Here is a 24,890-nt window from a genome sequence, read left to right as displayed (position 1 = left end):
ATTCCTTTTGGCAGCCCAGTCATCTCCCAACGATCTACATGTCTCTATTAAGTAATCCATTTGGCTGAAGCAAAGGGATCCCCATTAGCCACTTAACCAGCCCATTAAGACGTCCTCCTAAGCACTGTGGGCTGTTACAACTTCTTTGCAGAGCACCCATGAACTTTGTAGGGTCCAGCACATGTCCTGAAAATCAGAAAAGAAGAATTTTTTCCTGCGACATGGAGACCTCTGAGGGAAACCTCACTGTTGCTTCCTTCATGCTCTAGGAAGCCCTCCCTAAAAATGTCTCCTTTCTGGGGGGCTTCTCCTCCAAAACAAGCTATATCACTCCCATGGGGCAGTCAGTCAGTGCACTTGTAAGGACAACACCTGCAGGGAACATGCATGCTTCGGCCATGCCTGGCACAGGATAAACACCTGCTCTTGCTTACCAGCAGCACTTGGCCTTTCACTTTCTGCTTTCAGCAACTTGAACTGGTTCTGCACAGGGTCTGTTGCAATTTCTCACATGCACAGAAACACACAAAGAATACAGGCAGGTAAAACCTGTGCAGGGGGACTCCTGCCAGCCCTGTTCGATCCCAGCAGACTGCAAGCATCTTGCTGTTCTTTACATTCTTTTGGCATGTGCAGAGGCATCTTCCTCTTCCCCCAAGCCCTTGATGGTTTCTATCATTTGCTGCTAGAAAAAACAGCAGAGACTTTTCCATAAAACTATTTGAAAAATGCAGATTCCCTTCCCTTCTGTGTTGATGTATATGCATAATGTGACACACCATTCAAGTAAATCTAGTTTTATTGACAGGGATACAAACAGAAATGAACAGGCACATGCTCACCTGAAACTAGATGAAAACAAATTTTTTATTTGCAGGTACAGATATTTATACCAAACGATACACAGAAAACACAATGTCTTTTCTCTGATGTATTAGGAATATGACTCAAAAAAATCAACAAACATTAACCACATACATAAATGTGTGATCTACACAGAATGCTTAAAAGTAATTGCAAAAGGATTTGTTGAGTAATTCCAGAAAAAAAAAAAAAAAAAGATTGTCAGGAGACGACCTGGTTGTGGGAAGAGGCACTTAATTCACTGCATGAATGACTCAGGGTGAATTACTTGCATAACTCCACTCAAGGAAATCACTACTCTGCAAAAGTGCATACATGTTAAATCAACCAAAACACAGAGCGGTCCATATTCTTGGTACAATGCTGCCTTCCTGCTGGTACAGAATGAAGAAAAATGCTCTCAGCTGGGCAGGGAGGGAGAGAAATCCTCTCTTTTGGTATCCTGGCAATGTTTTCAAGAGACAGTTCAACAGCGCTCACTTGTCCTATTCATGCTTGGCACTTGCATTAGAAAGAAAATCCAGGCCTGTAATACTGAAGAACAAGCTCTTGTTGACAGTGAAACTTTGACTAATAAATCTGAGGCTGTATTTCCCACCAACTCAATTTAGTGCCATAAGATAATTATGGTCTTTTCCTGGAAAACAGAAAAGACCATGAAGAAGGTCCGCTGGCATGAACACTAGTAAGATTTACTTTCTTCAGAATATACAGGATAAATAACTCCTTCCTTTATTTTCTATCTGTGCTTGAACTGTGAGGTACAAAGCTTACTGGAATCAAATAAAGGGAACTATTTTTCATTGTTTCACCTCACTTTAGTTCCCTATAGCAAATATCCAGAACTGAAAAATAGAAAGAAAAAGAGAGGAAAAAAAATTTAAAAAGCACCATAGCTCATTCTAAGTCTCATGTACCTGACCAGTGTGACCACAATCCACCAGCCATACTTCAGGCACCACATTCAGATGTTACTGTGAGCAGGTGATACACATCCCATCGGCTGCAACACAAAGATTTAAATTGCATAAACTGGGAGCTTTTTCTCTGGGTACAGTGAATGCAGAAACTTCAGCTAGTATTCCAGAGCCCTTCTGTTAGGAGCATTATTGATTCTAACAACAGCTTGGTCTATAAGGTCTATAAGGAGACTCACTGCCCGTATAGAGGAGGAGCAGCAGCTGCAGCAGGAACAGCTGGGCACGGAGAGCATCACATCCAGAGCAGAGCTCCACATGGTAACAATGGCACTCAGGGCAACAGCATCCTTGGGGAGGCAGGAGAAGCGAGTCTGCTTTGGTAGAGCTGCCCAACAGCTGAAGCACTGACTGCAAAGAGCAGACCTGTCAGACCTGTGTGGTGGCAGCTGCAGCCTGGGCCACCACCGCCCCACTGGGGCCAGAGAGTAGGAGTGAACACAAGGAAATGGATCCTGCTGCCCAAGATCATCTCAGCTATGCTGACAGAATGGAGTAGAAGCCCCAGCTCCTCCTGGTGTTTCTACAGACAACTGAATAAAATGCATAAATACTCTCTGGAACTTGGACTTGAATCTAGGTTTTTCCTTTGTCCCGGTGTAAACAATCCCCCACGTCATTCACTCATGGTGAACATTCCCATCAAAAAGTCCTCAGTATTATGTTTTGGTCATGCACTAGATGGGAAGATCCAAATAGGTCAGCCTAAGGAAAATCTGCAACACTCAAAAGTATGCTCTAAAAGAACAAGGTATCCCATGCAGGAGAGCATGGTGCAGCTTTTAACTCACATGTTTGAAGAAGGCAGGCATAATCCCAGTATCCATGTTGAGCCCAGCAACTTAAAAGCAGGATGTGCCCTGGCTCCTGAACGGCAGTGGGACTACCTCCAGTTTCTCCTCAAGGATATTGTACTTTTCAGCATGTGCTGCATCCATGGCTAAGATCCATAGGGAATTTTGTATCTCAAAACAGATGAAGCTATTGATTCCAGGCCAGTTTGGGAGTCAAGTGGTGCCAAGGTGCAGACAGTGGAAACCCGTTTTCATACATCAGAGTATGGCCCTGATTTTCTGTACATTAATATTGCTCCAAATCTATGAAGCAGCTTTAAACACTGAGTTTATGAAATTCATGCTTGTTTTGTGAGCAGGTTCCTAAAAAGCATCTTTGGCTTTGCTACTTATCGACAGCTCTCTTTCAGGCAAGGGAACAAATCTCCCTCTTCCACTTCTAAAACTGCTGTATTAACATAGGAGCACACACATTTGGCAAGTGCTTGCTCTGGGAGGATATAGCTCCAGGTGAATATTGCACATCCCACAGGCGACTTGTGCTGTGACAACCCAAGCCAAATTTGCTTAGAGGCAACTAAGACAGCTGCATGGTGGTTGTGAGGTAGACTTTTGGTAAAAATATGAGAAATTCTTAACACATATTCCATGGTAGAAAAGGAGAGATGACAATTCGTGTTGTTACTAGGTCCTGCAACATGCTGCACTGGGGGATTATTGGCAAATGCACATAATTAATCCTGTACTAAAAATCCTGCATCAAAATAGCAGAGCAAAGTACTTGAGACAGTTGGAAGACATAGGGAAGAATTTTGCATGGTTTTCAGAAAAAAGCAGTTTTTGAGTGTCTTCTTAAATTAAGCAACAAACTCCTCAGACAGAAGCATAGGACTGAGTGGTAACAACAGATTTTGGAGTTATGCTGCTAACCCACCTCACTTCTGTCCACTGACCTTCCACATTTCCACTGTCCAGCCCAGTGAGCTTGCCAGCTGCTTCAGAGACCATACCACATCTGCACTGGTGCAACTTTAGAAGTTCTCCCATCACAATTTTTTTAATCTATTTGCAATACTTTTTAGCAATTAAAGCAAAAATCTTGGTAATGTGATCTGAGAGATCTCGGACTGGAGAAAACTGGTAAAACCAAGCTGGCATGTATTATTGTGTTTTGTACCTCCAAGTGGATTTTCAGGTCTTGGGGCTACTGATGCCACCGAGAGATGTTTGGAGATGTCAGACATGTCCTGACTTAGCTCAGCCCATAACTTCTGCCTTCAGACACACATTTGCAAGCACAACAGACTTAAGACAGGCTTCTGAGAAATGCCTTTTATTGTATGACAGCAGTTGTCACATGAACGTCCACAAAAGAAATCATTCCATAGCAATACCAAAATCAAATTATTACAACAAATGCAAGAACCAAACCAAACAAAAACCAAAGTTAAAATGATGAAAAAGCAGCAAGCTGTTACACAATGTAAAACATACACAGAAAGCCACATCTTCTGCAAAACTGTTATGCTTATCACCATCACAGGAAAGCAGTGATTTCAACTCTTTCTTCTCTCCAAAAAAAAGAGGCAAATTTTGAAGTGAGATATTTCAAAGGGTCAGTTTAACAAAAAAAAAGAGCAGCATTTCTTCTGATTCTTTCTGTAATCTTATTTCACACATCTATTGGGAAGGCTGAAAGAAACCATCAACATTACTTAAGTAACCAGCACTACTGAGGCTGGTCAAAAAGTCCTCCCTCTTCCAAAGGGCAGTACTAATGGTATCGCAGAAGATTATGACCATCTGGTAAATGGTGCAGTTCACTAAAGAGAATTTTTGTCCTTAAAACAAGCAAATAAGGAAAACATGAGATAGCCTGTCCTGGTGAACTGTGGCTTTGGAAATGCCAACATGCTCTGTTGGCTCACAGCGGTCTTTTGAGAAGGGGTGGAGCAAAGACATACCAAAACAAATGTGCAAAAAACAATTCTCAATATCAGAAGTAGAGGCTGTTCCTAGATTTTTACACCTAAGAAACAACAGTTCTGTAACTGATGATTTTCAGTATTACTATAAAAAATTATATTTATTAGAAATAAGACTCTGGAATATTTTAAGGCACCTCATGGCAAAGAAATATTTTAAAGGCTTGAATAACTCAGGAGACTGAGTTCTTTTTCCAAGATCCCCAGTAATGTATGAAACTTAGAGTAACCTGCTTTACTATTTCCAAATAAAGCACAATTTTTTTCAAAACAACCATTTTTCAAAATGGAAGTTTAAAACTATTTACATTTTTCTTTATAAGGAAGCATAAAATGCTTGTTGGAAAGTCAATGCATTCATTTAACAGACTAAGACTTTCATCACATGTAGGTCTTTTTCTTCCCCTGATTTGAGTTCTGCCATTCAGGTACCTTTTTTACCTAATTAAAATGAAATGGGTCGGTTGGTCTTAATCAACATTTGAACAAAACAGCCATCAACAACACCAGCAAAACCAGTTTCCTGAAAAAAATATTTTTGTTGCTTTAAACCAAAAAGATGAAATAATGCCAAAGACAGACATGAACGGCTTGCTTTTAGTTTTTCTACTCAGCAATTTATGGGTTTCAAGTGTGATTTTGTAATAAATTTGTTTTGTCTGATATTGATATTTGATACCTACAGCGAGTAGTGTCCTGCAAAAACACGTGAAGAAGCAGAATCATAATTTTCAGAGATACCTAGCATTTTTGTGCGCATTCAAAAAGCTACAGGATCAAATTAATTCTAGCTTACAGACTGATAGCTAGATCTGTCAGGGTCTCATACCAGTGAGTCTGCAGCAGCCAGCGTTTTGGAGTTCTGCTCTGAAATATAACTTACCATAGATTGATTTCAGAGTTGAAATGAACTAAAACTGTAATTATACCCTTGGTTTACGCATGCAGATATCCTTGGATCTGGTAAAAAAATATAAACTCGAGGTATGTATGGCCAGGTGAACTTACTATTCTCTTAGAGTACGTAAAAGTCTCTGTATTATACATCACACTTCCTCTTCTATAAGAACTGTTTAGAAATAATAAGGATTCCATATTATAGAGCGCAGACCCTGAATATATTCACACTGCTCAAAAAAAGAAGATAAACAAAGCATCTCCAACTCCCAACTTGACAAAGTGCACTGCCTTACTGGTCAGCTCACCCTAGCTGTGTTTTGCACCACTCCAACCAGGACTTTCCACAGCAAAGCTTGAGCAGAGTTTGGACATGGATCCGTAGATCCTTGCCAAAAAGGCAGTTGTGGACAAGGCCATGAGGTTGAACTTTCTTTACGCTACACAGTCCCCCAGCATTATCTAACATGACTTTACACCTTCATATACCTGTGCTATGCAACCACTGTTCTCACTCAGTGGCATTACAGCCCAATCCTTATTTCAGACAACTTGAAAGGAAAAGAAAACAGCCACTGAACACACAGGATGATAACTGGTGTGCTCTCAGAAGGATCTGCCATAAGCACTGCTTACATGAGCACACCTGTGCCATGTGGCTTGGTGGCTGGTAGCTGCCCCTGGCTGGCTGGTATTTTATCATCAGATGTAGCACAAGCCTCCTCCTGCACATCACTGTGTCACGCTCAGTCCCACTGATCTCAGTGGAACTTGTTACAGTGTAAGATGCTACACACTGCAGGAGAAGTGTTAGGACTTGACAAAAAAAGGGTAGGGGCAAAGGCGTCTCATTTTGTAACTCTCCCCTAATGATTTCAAAGCATGTAAGAGGAGGTTACCAGCAAGCACAGATACCTGATGTTCATTCCACAAGCTCCAAAAGCTCCTCAGAAAGCTGGCTGGTGGCACTGCAGACACAATTCCCTCTCTCCTGGGATCTCACAGCAGGACAGCAAGCCCCAGTGCAGGGAGGATGCTGTGACAGGAGAACAAGGATTCTCACCATTGGGCTGTCTCCCAGAAGAAAAATGTCCAAGATGAGTGGTTGAGGCTTTGGCCTCAATTTATTTCTCAGTAAGGAGTAACTTTGTATCTGACTAAATTAAAGAGCGGTTGAACTGCTTGAAATGAGACACATTTGTGTTTGCCTTACTTTTAGGCCACTGGATGAACACTGGAGTAAATAACACTTGTTTGGCATTACAAAGGTAATAGCAAGCATCTTCAGTATTTTTTAAAAAGCACAATATTTTTCATGTCCTGAAGAAATCTGTTGCATTTTAGTCTCTCCTGTGTCCTTTAAACAGCAAGATGAATAGATGTATTTTCTACTGGACCTCAAAGAATAGCTCACTAAATTTGAAAAAATCTGAAGCAGCATAGCACTTGCTTGATTTATTTTTTAAACATGGGAATAGTGCCTTTGTGTTAAAGTGCTTTGCTGAATCAGGACATAACTTATGAATATTGAACCCCTCTCTCACTGCATTCCTCTCTATCAGCAACAGCCATTTGAAACTACAGCTTGTATTTTCTTACTTATTCTGGCAGGATGGTAACTTCAAACAGCTGAAGTTCAACAGAACCCCTGATGCAAAACTTTAAACATACTAAAGTTACATATTTTTAACATATATCCAATGAATTTGTTGTGTACCCTGCAGTTACAGCTTTGGCTTGAAGGCACAAATATTAAGGCACAATAAATGCAAATAATGTATACATTTCAATGTGTTGTGTTGAAGATAACTTTGTACTACACAGTATTTAGGTATAATGACATGTCATTCAAACATTTCCTCAAGTTATTTTAATACCTTTTTTTCTTTGATAACCTGGGTAAAAAGAGGAATGTATGTTAAATTATTTAAATATTTCTTCAGTGCAAATGTGGTAATTTTCTTCTGAAGTACAGAAGTTTGAGATAGATTTTTCAGCATTTGGATTTTAGCAAAATAAAGCTAATATTTACATTCATCTTGAACAGCATTATTTGAACTGTTTATATATATATATATATATATATAAAATGTATATAGTACTTTTCTATCAAAAAGAAAAAGTGATTTTGGCTTCTTCAAGTTTTTTTCCTACCAGCCTGCATAGGTACTTGTGACAGGCAGAAAGACAGTCGCTCTAGACAAGTAAGTTGCACACTACCAAATCTGCTGTTCTGACAGAGCTGTCATGCTAAAGTGACACCGAAAATAATTTGGTTTTGCTTGCTCTCAAAATATTTCTAAAAGAAAAAAAAGGACACATTCCAATTATTTTACTAAGCTCCAAATATGCACACTAGACCTGTTAGGTGTCCTGCACCTGTTTAAATAAAAGAGATCTCTACCACAAAACTTTCAAATAAAAACTCAATCCGCCTAATTTCCTTAGCAATACAAACATAATTAGTTGGAAAGAAAAACATATTGCACTGAAATGCAAGAAACAGGGACAGTAAAAATTTTCTTCTCTTCTTAAATAGGAAGGATGTCCAGTGCAAAGAATCGCCCCCCTCCCTCCCTTTCCTCGCCTGTTGACACTTGCAAATGCTGTCACTGAATTTAGGAGGTCTCAGGTTTACATTCTAAGGAGAACAGTTAAGGCAATGAGGAATCACAGTGCAGTTTCAGTTATGCATAATCCTGAGGAAGGATCCAAGGAGGAGTCTGTGGCAAGCTGACCATTCTGAACAACTTCCGGGTAATTCTTACTGAAGTATATCTAGGAAAAATATTAGAGTCTCTGAGTAATTAGGCACCAAAAGTCCATTTAGCATCAAACAATATTTCTGGAGATAAATATAGTAGAGATATATATCCTTAAGGAATCCCAACAGGAACTTCAGGTTAGTGGTATTCAGTAAATGTATGTCACTGAAAAATTAGTAAAATTACTATATGAACTTACATTAGAACAAAATGTGAGAAAAATCCCACACAACCTGTCAGTTCCCTCAAATTTTGTTAATTCAGATGAATAGATATGTTTTATCACTTTACATTAAACTGATAAGTAAAATCATTTTACTAGCTCAAAACATGGAGATAAATTAAAAACAGGATGACAAAGAAGCTGTGAAATCTTGCGTCTGCACAAGGGTTTCTCATTTTCACACATAAAATGAACACAATGGATTTGGATGTTAAAATCAGGTTGTAATCCCTATATTTTACAAACTATGATTGACAACCATTGAAACTTCGAAGTATATGTATGAAATATCCCAGCCTTTAATTTGTGCTGCAGAGCAGTTATAGGGCCTATAGAAATGTGATCTCAGGATAGTGAACCACAATAATGAAAGAAGAAGCAAAAGCTTTAACAATGACTCAACCAAGCAACTTCTCTAAAACGTAAGATGATACCAAATAATAGGACAGTTCTTTGCCCAGCCTTTGAGTTCCTGAATTCTACCAATTTCTAGCTCAACTAGAAGAGATACAGGTTTCCTGATAAATGTATAATCAGAACATAAAGGAAATGAAATGCTGTCAAGTTTCACTGTTCCACAATCATCAGTTTTTAGCAGCTGTATCATATCTCTGTTCCTTGACAGATGCGCATAACAAAATGAAATAATGTCAAGACTTGTGTGCTCTTATCTAAAAATGTGTTGGGTGAAAAAGGACTTCAAATGCAATTTTTTTTTCAAAGAAGAATGTGAAAAGTTTTGTTTGAGTCTTTAAAAACAGAAAATACACTATCTTTCTGAAGCTGACACGTGTCACGAGTTAGGTCTCATAGTCAGACTGCTTTGAGTACAGCTTATGAAACATTTCTGCAATTTATATTTAAGAGTGTTGTCAACAAAGTTCAGTTTGTTTGATAATAATATCCTTTTCACATACATGAATACATATATAAGACACATGGGATAAAAAAGAAATAGTCATTCTACAAAAATATTCCTGTAAGTACCACTGTCATCTTTTGTGCACTCACTAATGCAGGGTATATGCATTTTTACAAGTTTCAAAGAATATTCAAGTCTGATTTGAATCAGCAGAAGAATTGGGAGTCCTGTTAAGAGGCATTCCTCAGTAACCAGTCACAATCGGATGCAACGGAGGAAAGTTAATGAGGCTGCTGACTGCACACAGGCTGCAGACAGCAGCCTCAGTATTCCCATCCCGTTCCTGGTTTAAAACATAAAACTTTGGCATACTTTTAATTCAGCTTTTGAATGTGATTTTTTTTTTTAATGGAAAGCTAATAGAAAACCTTGGCACATTACTAGAGATGTAATGAAATGGCAGCTGCTTTTCAACTGTCTCATTGCAATTCTTCCCCTGAGCCCAATCCCTCAAGATATTAAATGCCCAAGTCTTTATACAAGTTTCTTCCACTGCCAACAGAGCTGCAACCATTTTAAAAGTAACCACTGAGGTGAGATAACACCTAGTATTTTAATATTTACACATCTGTCATAGCTTAAAAGTAAAATAAAACAATCCTTATTTTTTCCCTCAAAGTACTCAAACCTGACTGACAGAAACCCATCCCTATCCTGATGCCACCAAAGCCTGCAGAAAAGCCTCTCTCAACACTGCCAAGAGCAGGGAGAACACACCAACTTCTGGTTATCTGAATAATTGAGAATTTTTATTTTTTTTCTTCTTTTCACTGCTTGATGACTATTTCTCTCTTTCCCATAGGGTTTTCTCCTAGCAGCTTCTTGTAAATTGAGCAAAGATAAAAACAGTCTTATGATGTCAAGCATAACTCAGTTGCCATCAAGCTCACGGGCTGTTCAATACATACTCAGCAGTCGCCAATTTGAGTTGTGCCTGTGTTGCTTTCTTTGATATTTACACAAAAAAATGGGGATACTGAGTGACCAAGTGAGCCATACAATAGCAACTGGATCAATTTGGAAGCCTGAGCTAAGGTTCCAGCAACAGCTCAGTATTGCAATGCTTCACTAAGAGGCCCACGAGATTTTATGTTTCTTAAATATGTCCAAGTTAGTTTTCCCAATTTAAGATGTGAAGTACCTCTTCATTTGCACTTAAAGGATATATGCGAATATAGCAGAATCAATACTTTTCTAGAAAATGCATTTGAAGTTTCAGCTTACTGAAAGAAGATATTCGTACAAGTTTGTGTTGTACAGGTCCAAAATGAAATAAATCAAGATTCAGGTCCAAAATATAACAAATTGAATAATCATTGCCAAAGCATAACCACATTCCAAACCATTTTACTTAGCAACCCACTGCAACGCTTTTTGAAAAGTATGTATGTATGTCATATTACCATTTCTTTTTATGTGCAGCATGCTGTTTTCCAAAAACAGAAAGCAAGCTGTTCTTCATAAAAACAGTTCTTAGTAACCACAGTAGGAATGTGGGAAGCCAACAGCAATACATGCAGCAGACTCAGTAGTGTAAAAAGAAAAACCATTGGAATCAGCTCTTCTGACTAAGCGACTTCTCTGAAAGTATGCATGAAGCACAAGGGACAGCAACAACAAAACCCTTGAATTGTCCAAGTCCTTCAAACAGAAAGAACTATAACTCTGCTTCTGGGTAGCTGCTGACTAGAGATACAGTCTCTTGATTCCCATATTTTTGGTCCAAGTGTGGAAAAGCACCATGCTTTGCATTCTTGGCAGATGCTAAGGCTTGTATCTGCCTTCTAGCCTGGGAGTTAGCAAACTTTTTCATCAAACCACATTTCAGCAGAGACCGGTTCCTGGATCTCTTCCCTTCCTGTACAAAATCACATAACATTGATGTGGTAACTGCAGATGACTATATGGGCAAGTAACATCAGGCAATTATTTTTATACATTTTGAATCATCTTTGAATTCAATTGTGCAACTGGGGAGGGCTCCGGGGAAGGAAGGAAGGAAGGAATGACAGCATGACATAGCGAAATTTCTATAGATGACAGCTGGACAGCCTCACCTCTTGCCTTTCCAAGGAGAAAGCCTTAGGAAGCTGGCCTTCACTTTACAGACAAACAATGGTCACATGGATTTGAAGCTACCCTTTTAAATACCATTTATATAACCTCCAGATTGTCATACACATACCACAGAAAACATGGCTAAGCCATTCCTTCCTAATAAGAAAATAAATGAAACAGTGGAAGTGGACAGCAGTACTCATAACACTGCTTAGTTCAAGATAAAATTGTTTCCTCTTGCATGTCTGCAATTTGTGCTACACAAGAATTTATAGGGTATGCTCTCAGCTACAGTGCTTTACTTGAAAACCTCCTTAAAAAATAAAATCTAAGAATGCGAACAGACACAGAAATCTTTTCCCTAATCTTCAAAAAGTCCAGTGAAACAGCATCCAGACATGAGCACACAGCCTCCATGACAGCACAACTTTTCATTTTTTTCCGGCTTGCTGGAAACTCATCTATTTTTTTACTGGAAAATAGTCAAGCACCTGCTATTTTGTTTCCTGTCTTTGTGTGTTGTTCCCTGTCTATTGGTCTTTTGTTTCCCTGTGGTAACACTTTAGACTTTGTGATCCTCTAGCCCTGCTCCACACATCCAGCAACTTGAGGAAAGGAAAGCAGCAAGGCTAAAGAGCTTTGCCTCTGGCCTGTAAAAGGCTCTCTTAGGTTGTTACCAGCTTAATACCAGTGCCTTTCTCGGCTGCTGAAAGCACAGTTACATGAGCTCCAAGCAAGCTGCTGCCAAACTGAGCACTGCCAGTCTCAGCTGAAGCAATGCTAAAACTTTGTTGGCACTGAGAGAATTAAAATCTTGCTCTGGACAGCCTGCATGGTAATTTATCAAGAAAAAAGAAAGCAAGCCAAAGCTAGTCAAAGAGATCCTCAATCACAGGTCATTCTTTTTTATCTCTTTATCTCTGTTTCAGCTTTCCATCTGAGAAGTGGAGATGATACAGCCTCACCTCACAGGCGTATTATGAAAATTAATCCATTGATGTCTCTTAAACACTTTGATTGCCAGAGGAATGCCCACAATTACATTAATAATTTTGTACTCCAAGTAGGATTTGAAAAGTTCACAGTGAATCAGGAACAGAGCCTTGCAGGGAACAAGAAGGCGAGAAAACACTCAACATTTGCTTCTCAGCTGAGCCCTGCTCATCTTTGGTGCGGAACAGAGAGCCAGGGTACAAGAACAAAGTAAGGGAATGAATACACAACAGAAGGAATGTGATCAAACCCTCAGGAACCACGGCATGGTCACAGGTACTAAGCCCCACCTAAAATCTGATGGACCCTTTAAAAAATAAAGGCATAACAGATAAATGTTTGATTCTGCAGCCCTAACATGTTTTTTACAGCAAGTTAAGATCAATGCCCAGCACAAGTGAGTATGTCCTATATTATTTACACTTACTGTTTTGTGTACACACAAAAGGATGCAAGAAATCCAGTCTTTCAACTCAGGGTATATAAATACATGTATCATTTGGAAGTCTGTGTATATCCCACTGAAAATTATGGCTTTGCCTTGCAAAACTGACAGATCCTTTAGTGGAAGGCTTACTGCAACACTGAATATGCTAACTTGAGATAAACAAACTGCAGAGACAAACTTAATTATCTCTTCTTCTAAAATTACCCGTTTTGCTGTTTCAATCAGAGAAGCCGCTTCAGTCTTGCCCACTTGTTGCACCATTTTGTAAAACAAGCTGTCTTGTTCTTGCAGCAAAATGTAAGGCTCACCATATTCTTTCAGTCTTCCCGCATCTAAAACCTGTTAAATCAGCAGAAACCAATGTATTAACATAAGAAAATGAAAAACTAAATGTTAGAGACTAGAAACCAAATGTAGGCAACTACAGGCAAGGGAGAAATGTATGCATTTTTAGTGCTAAGATGAATTTTATACCCTGAAAATGAATTCTGTCCTCTTCAAACTAGTATAGCGCTTTCTCAGTTTACAGACCTGTTGTACAATTTTGAAGTGCCCTCTAGCCATTCCACCTATAGGACTCCAATATGAAGTTATGCAGAATATGGAAATACAATGTTTGTGCAGTCGACAAAGCAGATTATAAGATTCATTGTGTAAGAAGGAAACAAAGAGGTCCAAAATGGGCTCTGAAGTAAACAGCTGTGGGTAAAAACCACGCAATAACCACCAAGACGGTTAAGGGAGAATAAGTAGGTCTTTTGAATTATAGGTGAAGATGTAATTAAAGAAAATGAGGGTGTTGCTGAAAAGATAAACAATTTCTTGCATCAGTTTTCGCCAACTATGTATTAGAAAGATATTTAAACCTCACCCTATTCTTTCCACATAAAGAAAAGATCAGATGCCACCATGGACACAGGTACCCAAAAAGAGGGGAAGGGAAAAAGAATGAACAACAGAGAAATTAAATAAGCATTAAAGTCAATAATCCACAGAGAATATACGCAGTCAAAAATATAGGAAAGAATTAAGAATAAGCTGACTGAACCTCTAGGAAACTGTTCTCAGAACTAGTGACTTCATTTAAGGACTGCATGGCAGCAAACACTGAACTTACATTTTTAAAAGTCTTTACAGGATCAATTCAAGGAAATTTTAGACTAGCATATATATTTTGATATAAGATTAATATTAATCAAATTAATTGAAACAGTCATTAAAACAAAAGACACACAGATCACAGGTAGAATTTGTTCTCCACAGTTTTAGCAATCACAAATCTGATACAATTTTTAATGCACCAGAAGAAAACTAAAGGAAAAATGGTTTATATGGATTTTCAGAAAGATATCTGGTGTAACTAAATAACCATGCTAAAAGAACAAAGCTTTTCAGAAACCTGGACAGAAAACAAGATATTTGAATTAAACAGTACAGCTTTCTTTGTAGAAAGCTGAACAGGTAGGAACTGGTAGGAACCATATTGTTCTGGCATAGGTGGTAACTACTTGTGTTAGTCATTAGAAAAAGGAGGTGTCAGAGAAGTGACAAACCTTTGAATGACACAAAAATGTGCAGGTGAGTCTAGACCAGAGGTTCAGATACACCTAACTAACCTAAGAGAATGAGAAACACAATAGCAGGGAAAAGCCAATATTGACAAATGCAATGCACTCAAATACTTAACTGGCTTATAAATTAATGGTGTTGACTCAAGAAGGAGATTTGGGTTTTAGTTTGCAAGTTCAGTACTTTACGCCATGAGTAGGAGTAATGGAGTTTAAAAAAAAGGAAAAGAATTTATGTGAGAAAATAATTCAGAAAATATTTTTGTTCTTATATAAATAAAACTGAACACATAGGCCTGCTATTGACAATGATATTGCCACAACAAAAGGACTTCAAGGACTCAACTCAAGCCATAATTGTGGTGTACATACTTGTGAGAAAAAAAGAAAGATCAAAAAAAATTGAGCTGTTGATTTCAGGAAAGAAATGAATAAAAGATATTGTGAGGAAAACTTCCAAAGTAACAAAATAGCGTGCAAACTTCTGTTCAAAAGAAGAATCTCCAACAAGCTTGTAGATTAATTCAGAGTCCTGTGAGGAAACTTTCAAATGCGTCGTTTGCCTGTGCAGCTCCATAAAACCAAACATCCTGATGGCCCAGGGCAGGCAGATCTCCAAGCGGTCTGAACCCCAGTAAATGACAAAACACACAGGGAAGGGGCACAGCTGAGCTGACCCCTTTGCCTGAACTGGTGTGAAAACACCACACTGCCAAGATCACTGTCGACTTGTTTGACACCAGAGACCCAGCATCAGGGAAAATGGACCCAAATTCCTTCCCTTCCAGTTCAATTAAGTACATGGCATTTGAATGGAAAATAACTCAGACAACAAACAGCAGCATAATTATATTTAATTTTATGAACTGTATGCACAGCAACCTACAAGAAGATATTTGCTATTTTCGAAAGCTCTTAGAGAACCCAGCCTGTATTATGAATTTCCTTTGCAAGTAATTTCCAGCATCGTTTGGAATTGCAGCTGAAGAAAGTGCTCATAGGAAAATCTTAAATATTAGTAATATTGCACAGCTCAATATAGTCATTTAATAGATGCAGTATTTCACCTGCAGAAGTATACTTGCACACATGCTGACTTTTCAGTGTACTTAGTCCTATCTGATTTACTCTGAATATTTAATGAATTAATGATTTAATGATTAATTATAAATATATCTTTTATCACAATCTTTTTTAAGCCACTGTATGTCACAGGTAAGGACCTTGCTCCCTTAAAAATGCAATAAATTATTGTATACAATTCAACACTTAAATCACATTGCCATAGCATAGAACATCTCTGTTGCCTTTAAGTAAAGCTTTTTCCAGCATATCACTAGATTAAGGGAGCACTCCCGAAGAAAGGAAACAAAAAGCATCCTCATTAAATGTGTCTCTTACAAGTAAAGAACTGGAACAGACAAGTAGAGGGTTTAAAAAAATTATATTACTGCAGTATTGCAATTTTAGCATTCATTTTGCAAATATCTGAAACAATCACAGAGACAATCTTTCCCCTCCAGAGAACCTGGGGAAAGGGAACATTATTCTTCCAAGTTTTAAATAGTCAAGTCCAGAAGACAAATGGATAGAGTGAGCAATTTCTGTCTGGAGAAACTCCATCCACATTTTAAACAAATCATTAACCTATTCATAGCCTTTCTTTGGGAATAAAACCCAAACTTGTGTTATAAAGACAGACAGAACAGCCATAGGGAAAAAAAGCTGTGTTAATTTTTAAAAAAATCTGAAATGAAAAATGAAGAATGAAACTGAACAGACATTATCATTCCTACAAATCAGGAACACTATAAACCCTGTTCACCAAGGAAAACCACTTTCTACTAACTGCTGTCATCTATGAGACAATGGAGAAAATTTAAGCTGGTTTACTTGGTAGTTATGCATTTATGTATTTATATATTTATTAAAAAGCGCTTAGACAAAGAGATAGGTACTCTTCTTTGAAGAAATGTGTGCTGATAAGATTTACATAAATAAATAGGTACTTTGGCTAAGGCTTTGCATACTCTTACTCACTGACTCCAAGCCAAATTAAAATCATTAGGACTTCAAAAAGCCAGCTAATCATTCAGGAAAGGTGGAATCTGGTGTTTACCAGCCACATATTTTCTGATCAACTTGCAACGCTTATCACTGCACAATACAAGAGAATCGAACCCAGATATGTTCCAAGGCAGTTGTACCAGTGGAACTTGATACAGAAGAGCCAGAGAAGCTTGTAGCTGGCGAAATCAGATCGGCAGGGAGATTGTGGAGGACACACAGGAGCACTTGACTCTGAATCAGACTTGAATTTCATCACAGGCTTCAGTGCAGATATTGAGAGAGGGGTTTTGTGCAAATCACTCAACTTTTCAGCTCCTCGCTGACTCTTTGTAAAATACATGGAATAAAAACTTGATCATTCTGTGGGAGCTAACTGCCTGTGAAATGCTTAGACAGCCCAGAGTGAAATAAAAACAAACACAAAAGAGTTATATAAACCCAAAATGGTCATATGTAAACCAGGGCCAGATTCTCAACCCTCTTGCTACTGGCAGCTTTTTTTACCTTGCCTGCACTGTTCTTGCCTTTGTAGTACCACCTTTATAACTACAACAGGATTTTCTCATATGAAAGAGTAATTCCAACAGCACAAAATTTACAAAATTGGCTGCTGGCAATCATACAAAAGAAAACATGCAGGAAAATTGCTGCTCAATGGAATTTGCTCACCTCCCCAAGTATGGTGAAAACATCTTTACTTACAGCTATTCAAATTAGCATTGCTCAAGCAGCAATATAGAGACATGTTAAGTTCTAAAAAGGCTCAAATGATGTATTATTCTTGTGTAAAATCCTCTCATGCCATCTAAAATTCTATTCCACCTAATGTTTCAGCCTGGTTGAATAGTCTGAGCCAGTGACTGCTCATCTGAGTTGTGATCTTTCCAGAACCGTAAGAACCAAAATGGTAGAAGACAACAAAGTTTTGAACAGCATTTTATTTGATATTTGGGGCACATAATTAACACAAAAAGGGGATGATTAAAATATGACAGGGAAGGACAGAGAAACAGAAAAGAAGTATTTGATCTTGACCTGCAATATCAAACATGAGAAGATTATTAGCCATTTAAATGTGTTTATGTTAACTCTAACTAGCACAGGACTATTTGTCTATGCCACAAAAATGTTGCTGAACTAAATATGGGTAAGATTAGAGCACTACATTTTGCCTCAGCTGTAACCTACCAGGGTATCTATCCCCGCTTTGCCTAAGTCCCTCCCTAAACCCCCCAGCTTTGCAGTATTTCCATATTTCCCATAGATTCACAATTTAATGTATTAACCAAGACAAAAAAGCAGGGGAAGAGAGACAAAAAGTAAAACATAAAATGGTGAGAAAGGAGTCAGGAAATTAATTTCACCATGAAAAGAGAGAAACAAAACAACAAGCAACAAGGATAGATGAGCATCAAGATAGTTGAGTTTCCAAAAGAAACTTAGGCAGTAGAGCCAGAACACCTTTTCTGCTTGATGATTGCTCAAATAATCTATATTGTTCTGTTGCACAGGACTTTGGAGAAGCCAACACCAATTTTCTAAGTGAATTTTACAATCCTCTTTGTGGATCAATATGTATATATAATTAATATATATATACAATTGTAATATATATGTATGTAAAAGAAGTGTCATTAGCCACAGAGAGAGAAAGAAAAATGGCCTTTTAAAATGCTGTAACAAACACCATGTACTTACAGCTATCCATAGACACAAAAAACAAAGTTCTAAATCCTGTGTTTTTTAACTTTCAGCAACAAAAGCAGACAAACCAAGAGAACAATAGTTATAAAACATTCTGAGAAAAAAAACAATCCAAGGTTGGAAGTGTTCAGCAACAGAGGAGGGGGGCATGGGAATTTATTTCAATTATTATTGAGGAATGACTAGTATTCTTATTCACGTTCATATTCACCATTAAGCCAGAGGGGAAATGGGACATTTAAGAGTTGATCATAAATGTTTTTATTTCCTATTCAAAAGAAAAATAATTCAAGGAAATTATCTCCTTGGGAATACATCTGATTTAATTTAGACTTGGAGAAGACATCACCAAACAACAAAATCATTATTAAAGTTCAAAACTCTGCTAGGAGTACAACTTTGAACAATGTTTTCCTCAGAGAGCATACATCAAGATGATCTTCAATAAAGTCCTGGGAAGAGGAGAATATTCAGGAGATGCTTCTGGTTACATCATATTATAAGAAATATATTCGCCCAAGACAATACATAGCTTTGTGGGAAAGAGGCAACAGCCTGTACTCCAGTTGGCATTAAGTTCAGATGCAAGCATGTTCTGTCTCTTCTGTCTCATCATGGTTTGTCAAAACAGATCAGAAACATGTACATACTTCTCTGAAGAATCATTTATAAATAGCTACCTATCTAAACATGTTTATGAACACCAAAACATATTGAGAAGGCTGTAAATATAACTTAGAAACAATTTTAAAGGTTTCTTTTATTTTAAAAGTTTCCTTTTTTTTTTTTTTTTTAAAATTTTTGGTGGTGAAGCTTTGGTTGGTTATTTTTGGGGTTTTTTTTTTGTTTTTATTTTTCCTAAGCCTTCATGTTTATTCAAATCATTCCCCATGCTCCTTCAGGGTACCTATACAAATTATTCTACCAGTGACTCCAGACACATTTGGTGTCAAATAATGTATATGAACAGAGCACAGCAAACCTGGGAATTTACCTTCTTATAATCTGAATTATTAATTTCTGATTTTCCAAATAACTCACCTCAGCAGAGTTTAACTTTGCTGTAACAATGCCAGACTTGTCACTGGTCATTGGGATTTGAAACATACTTCCTTATCCCCTGCTTCACAGAAAAGTCAACTTTAGACATCTTGTTCTGTAATCAATTTCTTTAAACTGAAATTACTCTTTGGCTGTAACTTTGGGGAAATTGAGCATGCAGCACTGCCTGGTAAATTAGTTCACACAGGTTTTCTTTAGGCTTCTTGCAGAGATTAATAAATCTACCTTCTTTTCCTCCATCTGATGGCATGCCGCCTTAAGCTGGATGGAATGTCGTGGGGAAAAAACACCCATGACATATGTAGTAATAAGACTTACTCTACTGATAATCACTAGATATGAACTCCTTCTGTGTGTCGCCAAAGAAGTCTGTTAACCACACACTGCAAATGTCTCTTGTATCACACAGTTTCCTCACCTCCAAACATCTGATATACCAGTGTAAGTCCAACCCTTGCTTCAGAGGGTATGAAGGGGCCTCGTGCCAGTGCTTACCAACAGCTGACATGAACACGTACGTGCTGACAAAACTCTCCCTTGGTCAATCAGTAATGACTGCTTCCATCACTGTAAAGCCACATTTCTCAACTAGGATTGCAGAATGACTTAAATGTGGCCTGAAGTGATACGAGATATACTTCAGTTTAAAAAATCCCACTCTTTAATAAGGCTTTTGAGGGTCTTAGAAAGGTAGATAAGCTACAAGGATATTATACTTTTCAAGAGGTTAAGGAATATTGTTGCAGATGACTGAGCATGTCTCCTGGTTTTATCAGTTTCTGATGACAACAAACTTGTGGCTCAGCTGCCATGCACAGTTTCTCCTTATCAGAAACTCTGCTCAGGGCATCAGCCACCAACATGACCTGTGCTAATTTTCTTTTAAACAGTAATACAGTGTTTCTGAGCAAGCAAAAATCATTCTCTAAAGATGTGTATTTCTAGTACAGTCTAGATTTGATACCACTGTCTTTAAAGAAACATGATATGACCCTCCTGTTCTTACACTGATGAAACACTTTCACAGACAAACACCTGACAGAATGAGAGATCAATGTTCATCAAACATTGGCTTCACTTCCTGCAGAAATTCAAATTCAACTTCTTCGTTTGAATGCTTCCAGCTGAAGTACAGCCTCAATAATTAGTTGTTTTCTTTAGGCAAAAGAAGAACCTTGCTGGGCAGCCCTCTTGAAATGGGAGCAGCTTTTAAGAACTAAAGATGCCAATATCTTAGAGAAGTGTGGCTTAAAACTGGCAAACAGAATCAAGAACTCTAGCATATTTTCAAGTTCTTTGGGATTTTGACTTGATTTTAGAGGCAGATAGGTTTGACATTTACAACTGTCACAGACACTCCATTTCAAATGAAAAGTCTTGCTCTGATACAAGACCATGGCACACAGTTCAATATCTTATGCAAAACCTGGCCTAAACATCTGTATAGAATCTTCTCTTAATGGTAAAGATGCATATATTGCTTGGCTTTGAAAGCAATGTCTTCACTGCTAATATTTGTGGAATTCAATAAATTCCAAGAAAGAAAACGGAAGGATCTTGTTTTCTCTCCTGGTTTGGTGAACATCAACCCAGTTTCAGAAGATCTGGGAACAGTGGAATCTGCCTTTGTTCAGAATCAAAATATAACTGACCATTTCTGAAAAATCATTTGCCAAATGCTCAGCTCTTGCAGAAGCTCCAGAAGTCTTGAGTTAACAAAAGAAAGGAGAAACGTTATGGTTTCCAGGCCCTCTGCTCTCCAGGCAGATCCCCTTCTATGAGTATCCTTCGTATTTCTGTCTTCACATTTCCTTACTCAAGAGACTTTGGTCCCAGAACTCAGTGGGGATCTTTCTTAAGTTGAATAAAAACAAAAATGAATTTAGTTCTGATATTCCTTAGTCCGTATTTTCAAGACAGAGGCTGAGCCAAAAAAAGGGGTTTTGTTAGTGTTTGTTCCTTTTGAATAATGACAGCAGGTGCACCAGTATAAATGTAGCAATTTTACTGAGGATTACTAGATTCAGACCCACAAGGTACTTTAAGGTTTCTATGAAGAATTAGATGCTTAGTTACAAAAATTCAGCATCCATTCTAGCTACTATAATCCATTAAGCTCCTTTTACATTCTTTAACAGAACATACTTCAATAGTTCAAGCATAACATCCAATAATATTTCACCACACTCCAGATACTGGGCTAATGAAAGGTCAAATCCTCTTCCACCTTTCTGTTACAGAACAACAAAAAAAAATACCCATCTTATACCCAACCAGTTGTCCTGCTTCAGAATTTTGAAGTTATAATTAATTCTTATTTTAATAAATTTTCATATTCTATAGTCCCAGGGCCCAGGAATATTTATGGTCTCATCAATTGACCTCTCTTAGACATCCCAAGCACTCGAGGGCCAGTGTCTGACAGTGGGCAGCTCTCCACCAAAGTGTGTCCAAAGGAAACACTTTGACATGGACACACTGAAGACCAGAGTCAACACCAATGGTGAGACACAGCTTTCACAAGAACTGTTCTAAAGCAAGGACTGCATGTTCTGTGTCTTGTGACTTAACGTAATACTCCCTAAACAGAATGCTGAGATTTGCTGTAAAACACATTCCTTTTCCAGCAGTGGTATTAAGTGGAAAAGAAAGCCATGTAAAGAAGAGTTGACAGACCATAGCTTTTCTAATTTTAACTCAGTATTACTAATTTAAGTGTGCCATCACTACTTTCCTGCATTCTCCACATCTCCATCTGAAGCTGGGAACTGCAGTGAAAGCTCACATGAAGGTATCAGTAGGACAGATGGGGCTTCCCCACTGCTACGGGAGCTCTGCCTCTCACTGGGCTGCAGATTCAGACTCCCTTATGTTATCCTCTGATGACTCTGGCACTTCTGGCAATGCAGTTTTTCAAAAGGAAGGCCTTAACCTGACTGCCCTGGGTACACAGAGAACACAACATTTTCCTGGGAATGGGGAGCACTGCATCCAGACCTCTTCAGACAGCACAGACTTCTGCACTTCCAGGAAGAATGCTGTGATTGATCCCCATGGTAAGGAAGGGCAGTATGGCCATCACCATCATATTCACTTAGATGTCTATCACCACTGTCTCATCTCCATCTGGATTGATGAAGGATATGAATGGGTCAGATATGGGAACTCCAGAAAGAGACTCAGACCGTGTCTGCCGCGTAGCATTTTCTATCTAGCTGTAGGTGACGCCCTTTGCACCACACACCACACTGCCTGGATCTCTCTCTCTCTTTGATTCCAAGATATTTCTACTTACTCTTGGTGGACTGATTGCTCTGCTGAAGTTAGATATCTACAGTGCAAGAAACACAGTTCCTGACTTATGAGGCCCAGATGTTCCACCATGGCAAACACAACATCAGAAAAATGAGAATAATCGAATGAGGGAGGCGTACCGGAAAGATGTGGGAAGTAGGGAGGCTTATCAGAAAGACGTGGGAAGTAATTTTCTATTGACCAAAAAAAACAACTCAGGTCTGGCTGTGAAGTGCATTGTATTGTTACTCTGAATATTAGTCATTTCAGAATGTAACCACAACAGGTTTTCACATAAATAAATCAAATCTCTTCCCATGATTCTCTCATCAAAAACTTCCTATTTGAATGACAGTTTTTAATTACTAGATCAAGTTCTGCTTGCATAAAGAGTTTCCATTTCAAAGAAGTATTGCACTGATATGAAAACTCTCTGGAGAAACATCCTTGTCATTGAAAAAAGCACAAGTTTTGACTGTGACTTTTCTCTGGAGAGGCCACAGCATAGTATATACAGCAAACAACTCCATCAGGTTCTTGTCAGATGCACATACTTTATTTGCTACTGAACCACTATGTACCTGGGTGAGCCTCAATTTCTACATGCTTCTGTTTGCCCCTCTGTAAAAACAGAGTTTCTAAAAGTCATTTCTCAACCTGAAGAAGGAAGCAGAGAGGAAGAGGAGAAATGGATAATGGGGATTTTATACGATCCCCCTGGAAGTCTTGTGAGTGGTGTCCATTGGCTGCCACAAGCTGCAGATGCAGTTTACATAAAAGGTCTTTGCCCTCTGTGGTGAGGATGGGACAAGGAAGAAGTTGTTGAGGTGGTGGGGAAGCTACAGGGAATGAGGGACCAGTGAAGCAAGCTTGAGCTGAGCTTCTGCCAGGATTTGCCATGACAGAAGAGGTAACTGCAGCTTTCATCCTACCCCCACCTTCTACCATGCAGCAGAGTGCCTACCTGTGCCAAAGAGCCAAAATGGATACTGCTAGCACCTGATGGGAAGAGTTACACCTTGGCTTCTCAAAGTAATGAAGGAAAAGGAATGAGAAAGTGTCCTAGTAGATGCTGGAGTAGCACACAGGGAAGAAAAAAAAAAAAGGAGCTCGAAAACCACTGGATTATAATTTTATGGTAGTATTATTCGATGGGCTGACTTAACAAGTCTTTCCAACTTTGGTTCCAAAGATTGTATGGATACTTCCCTATCTCACCCAGGTGTTTGAAGTTTAATTAATTAATGTTTATAAAGAGCGTTACAATTTCCAGATGAAAGGTCCCATGCAAGTGCAATGTAGCATTACTCATTGAGGCGATTGGGTTAGAGAGTATCACGTTACACAATACAGCTCTTCCCTCAATGATTTTAAGCGTTTGAAGTTCTGATAAAACGTGTTTATCACTAAGACAGATATAATGGAAATACTCTTAAGGCGTGACCTGGATTATGAAAGCAGAGGTATGGTTTTGGGAATGGAACAAACGAGAATTAAAACAACTCCTGAGGCCAGATTTGTCTACAGTTGTATAAAATATATTCTGTTCTTCCTTTTTTCCCTCCTTGAGTAGGCTTTTCTTCTCTTCTAAAATAGAACCGGTTATTACGACGGGTGTGAGCAGACATGCAACAGTTCACGTTCAGTTCCTATTTCCATACTCATCCAACTTGACATTTTCTCATGACTTTCTCAAAATTATTTTCTCTTCTAATTTTTTTTTTTTTTTTAATGTTTGGATTAACCCTAAAGGTGAACTTCAGGGATCTTTTTTCTTTCTTTTTGGAAAGTTCTGCTTTAACCAGTAATTAAACAGAATTAAATCAAAAAACTCATGGACAATGCCAAGCTGGAGACTGCAGCCAACACACTCAACATGATGACCAGTTTTGACCCCTAGTACAAGAGAAAGCAAGGTAAATCTGAGCAAGCTTGAAATAGGGTTACAAGGGTGGTCAGTGAACTGGAGCACCTATGAGGAGAGGCTGATGGAGCAGCATGTTCACTCTGGAGAACTGATGGCTTCGGAGGACTTAACAGCAACCTTCCCACATCTACAGAGAAGTTACTGAGAAGACAGAAGGCTCTTCAGTGAGATACACAGTGGGAAAACAAGAAACAATTGCCATAAAAGGAATAAAGGCTTTCACTGGACATAAGGAGAAAAAAGACTTAATTAGCAGATAATTAAGCATTGGAGCAGGTAGCCCAGAGACTGTGGAATCTCCATTTCTCAAAGTTTTCGAGACTCAAATGGAAAAAGTCT

General features: G+C 38.5%; 1 protein-coding gene across 2 annotated transcripts in view; it reads right to left on the bottom strand.

The window, feature by feature from the left end:
- Positions 1-3,952: 3,952 nt before the first annotated feature.
- Positions 3,953-24,890, bottom strand: part of ABCC4 (ATP binding cassette subfamily C member 4 (PEL blood group)) — a 142,091-nt gene continuing 121,153 nt past the window's right edge. Inside the window, exons 30-31 of one of the 2 annotated variants that reach the window (XM_086880889.1) lie at positions 13,131-13,265; positions 3,953-8,295 (exon numbers count right to left, since the gene is read on the bottom strand). In XM_086880889.1, the coding sequence (XP_086737015.1) occupies positions 8,188-8,295; positions 13,131-13,265 (243 nt within the window). In that variant the 3' untranslated portion in view covers positions 3,953-8,187. Of the gene's footprint in view, positions 8,296-13,130; positions 13,266-24,890 lie in introns of those variants that run through there. The other variant, XM_086880890.1, reaches the window with a different exon arrangement.

The sequence above is a fragment of the Cyanistes caeruleus genome, chromosome 3 (genome assembly GCF_971803275.1).
Source record: "Cyanistes caeruleus chromosome 3, bCyaCae1.hap1.1, whole genome shotgun sequence".
Classification (NCBI taxonomy): domain Eukaryota; kingdom Metazoa; phylum Chordata; class Aves; order Passeriformes; family Paridae; genus Cyanistes; species Cyanistes caeruleus.
Note: the sequence above shows the minus strand (reverse complement) of the source record. Positions and strands in the feature narration are given on the sequence as shown.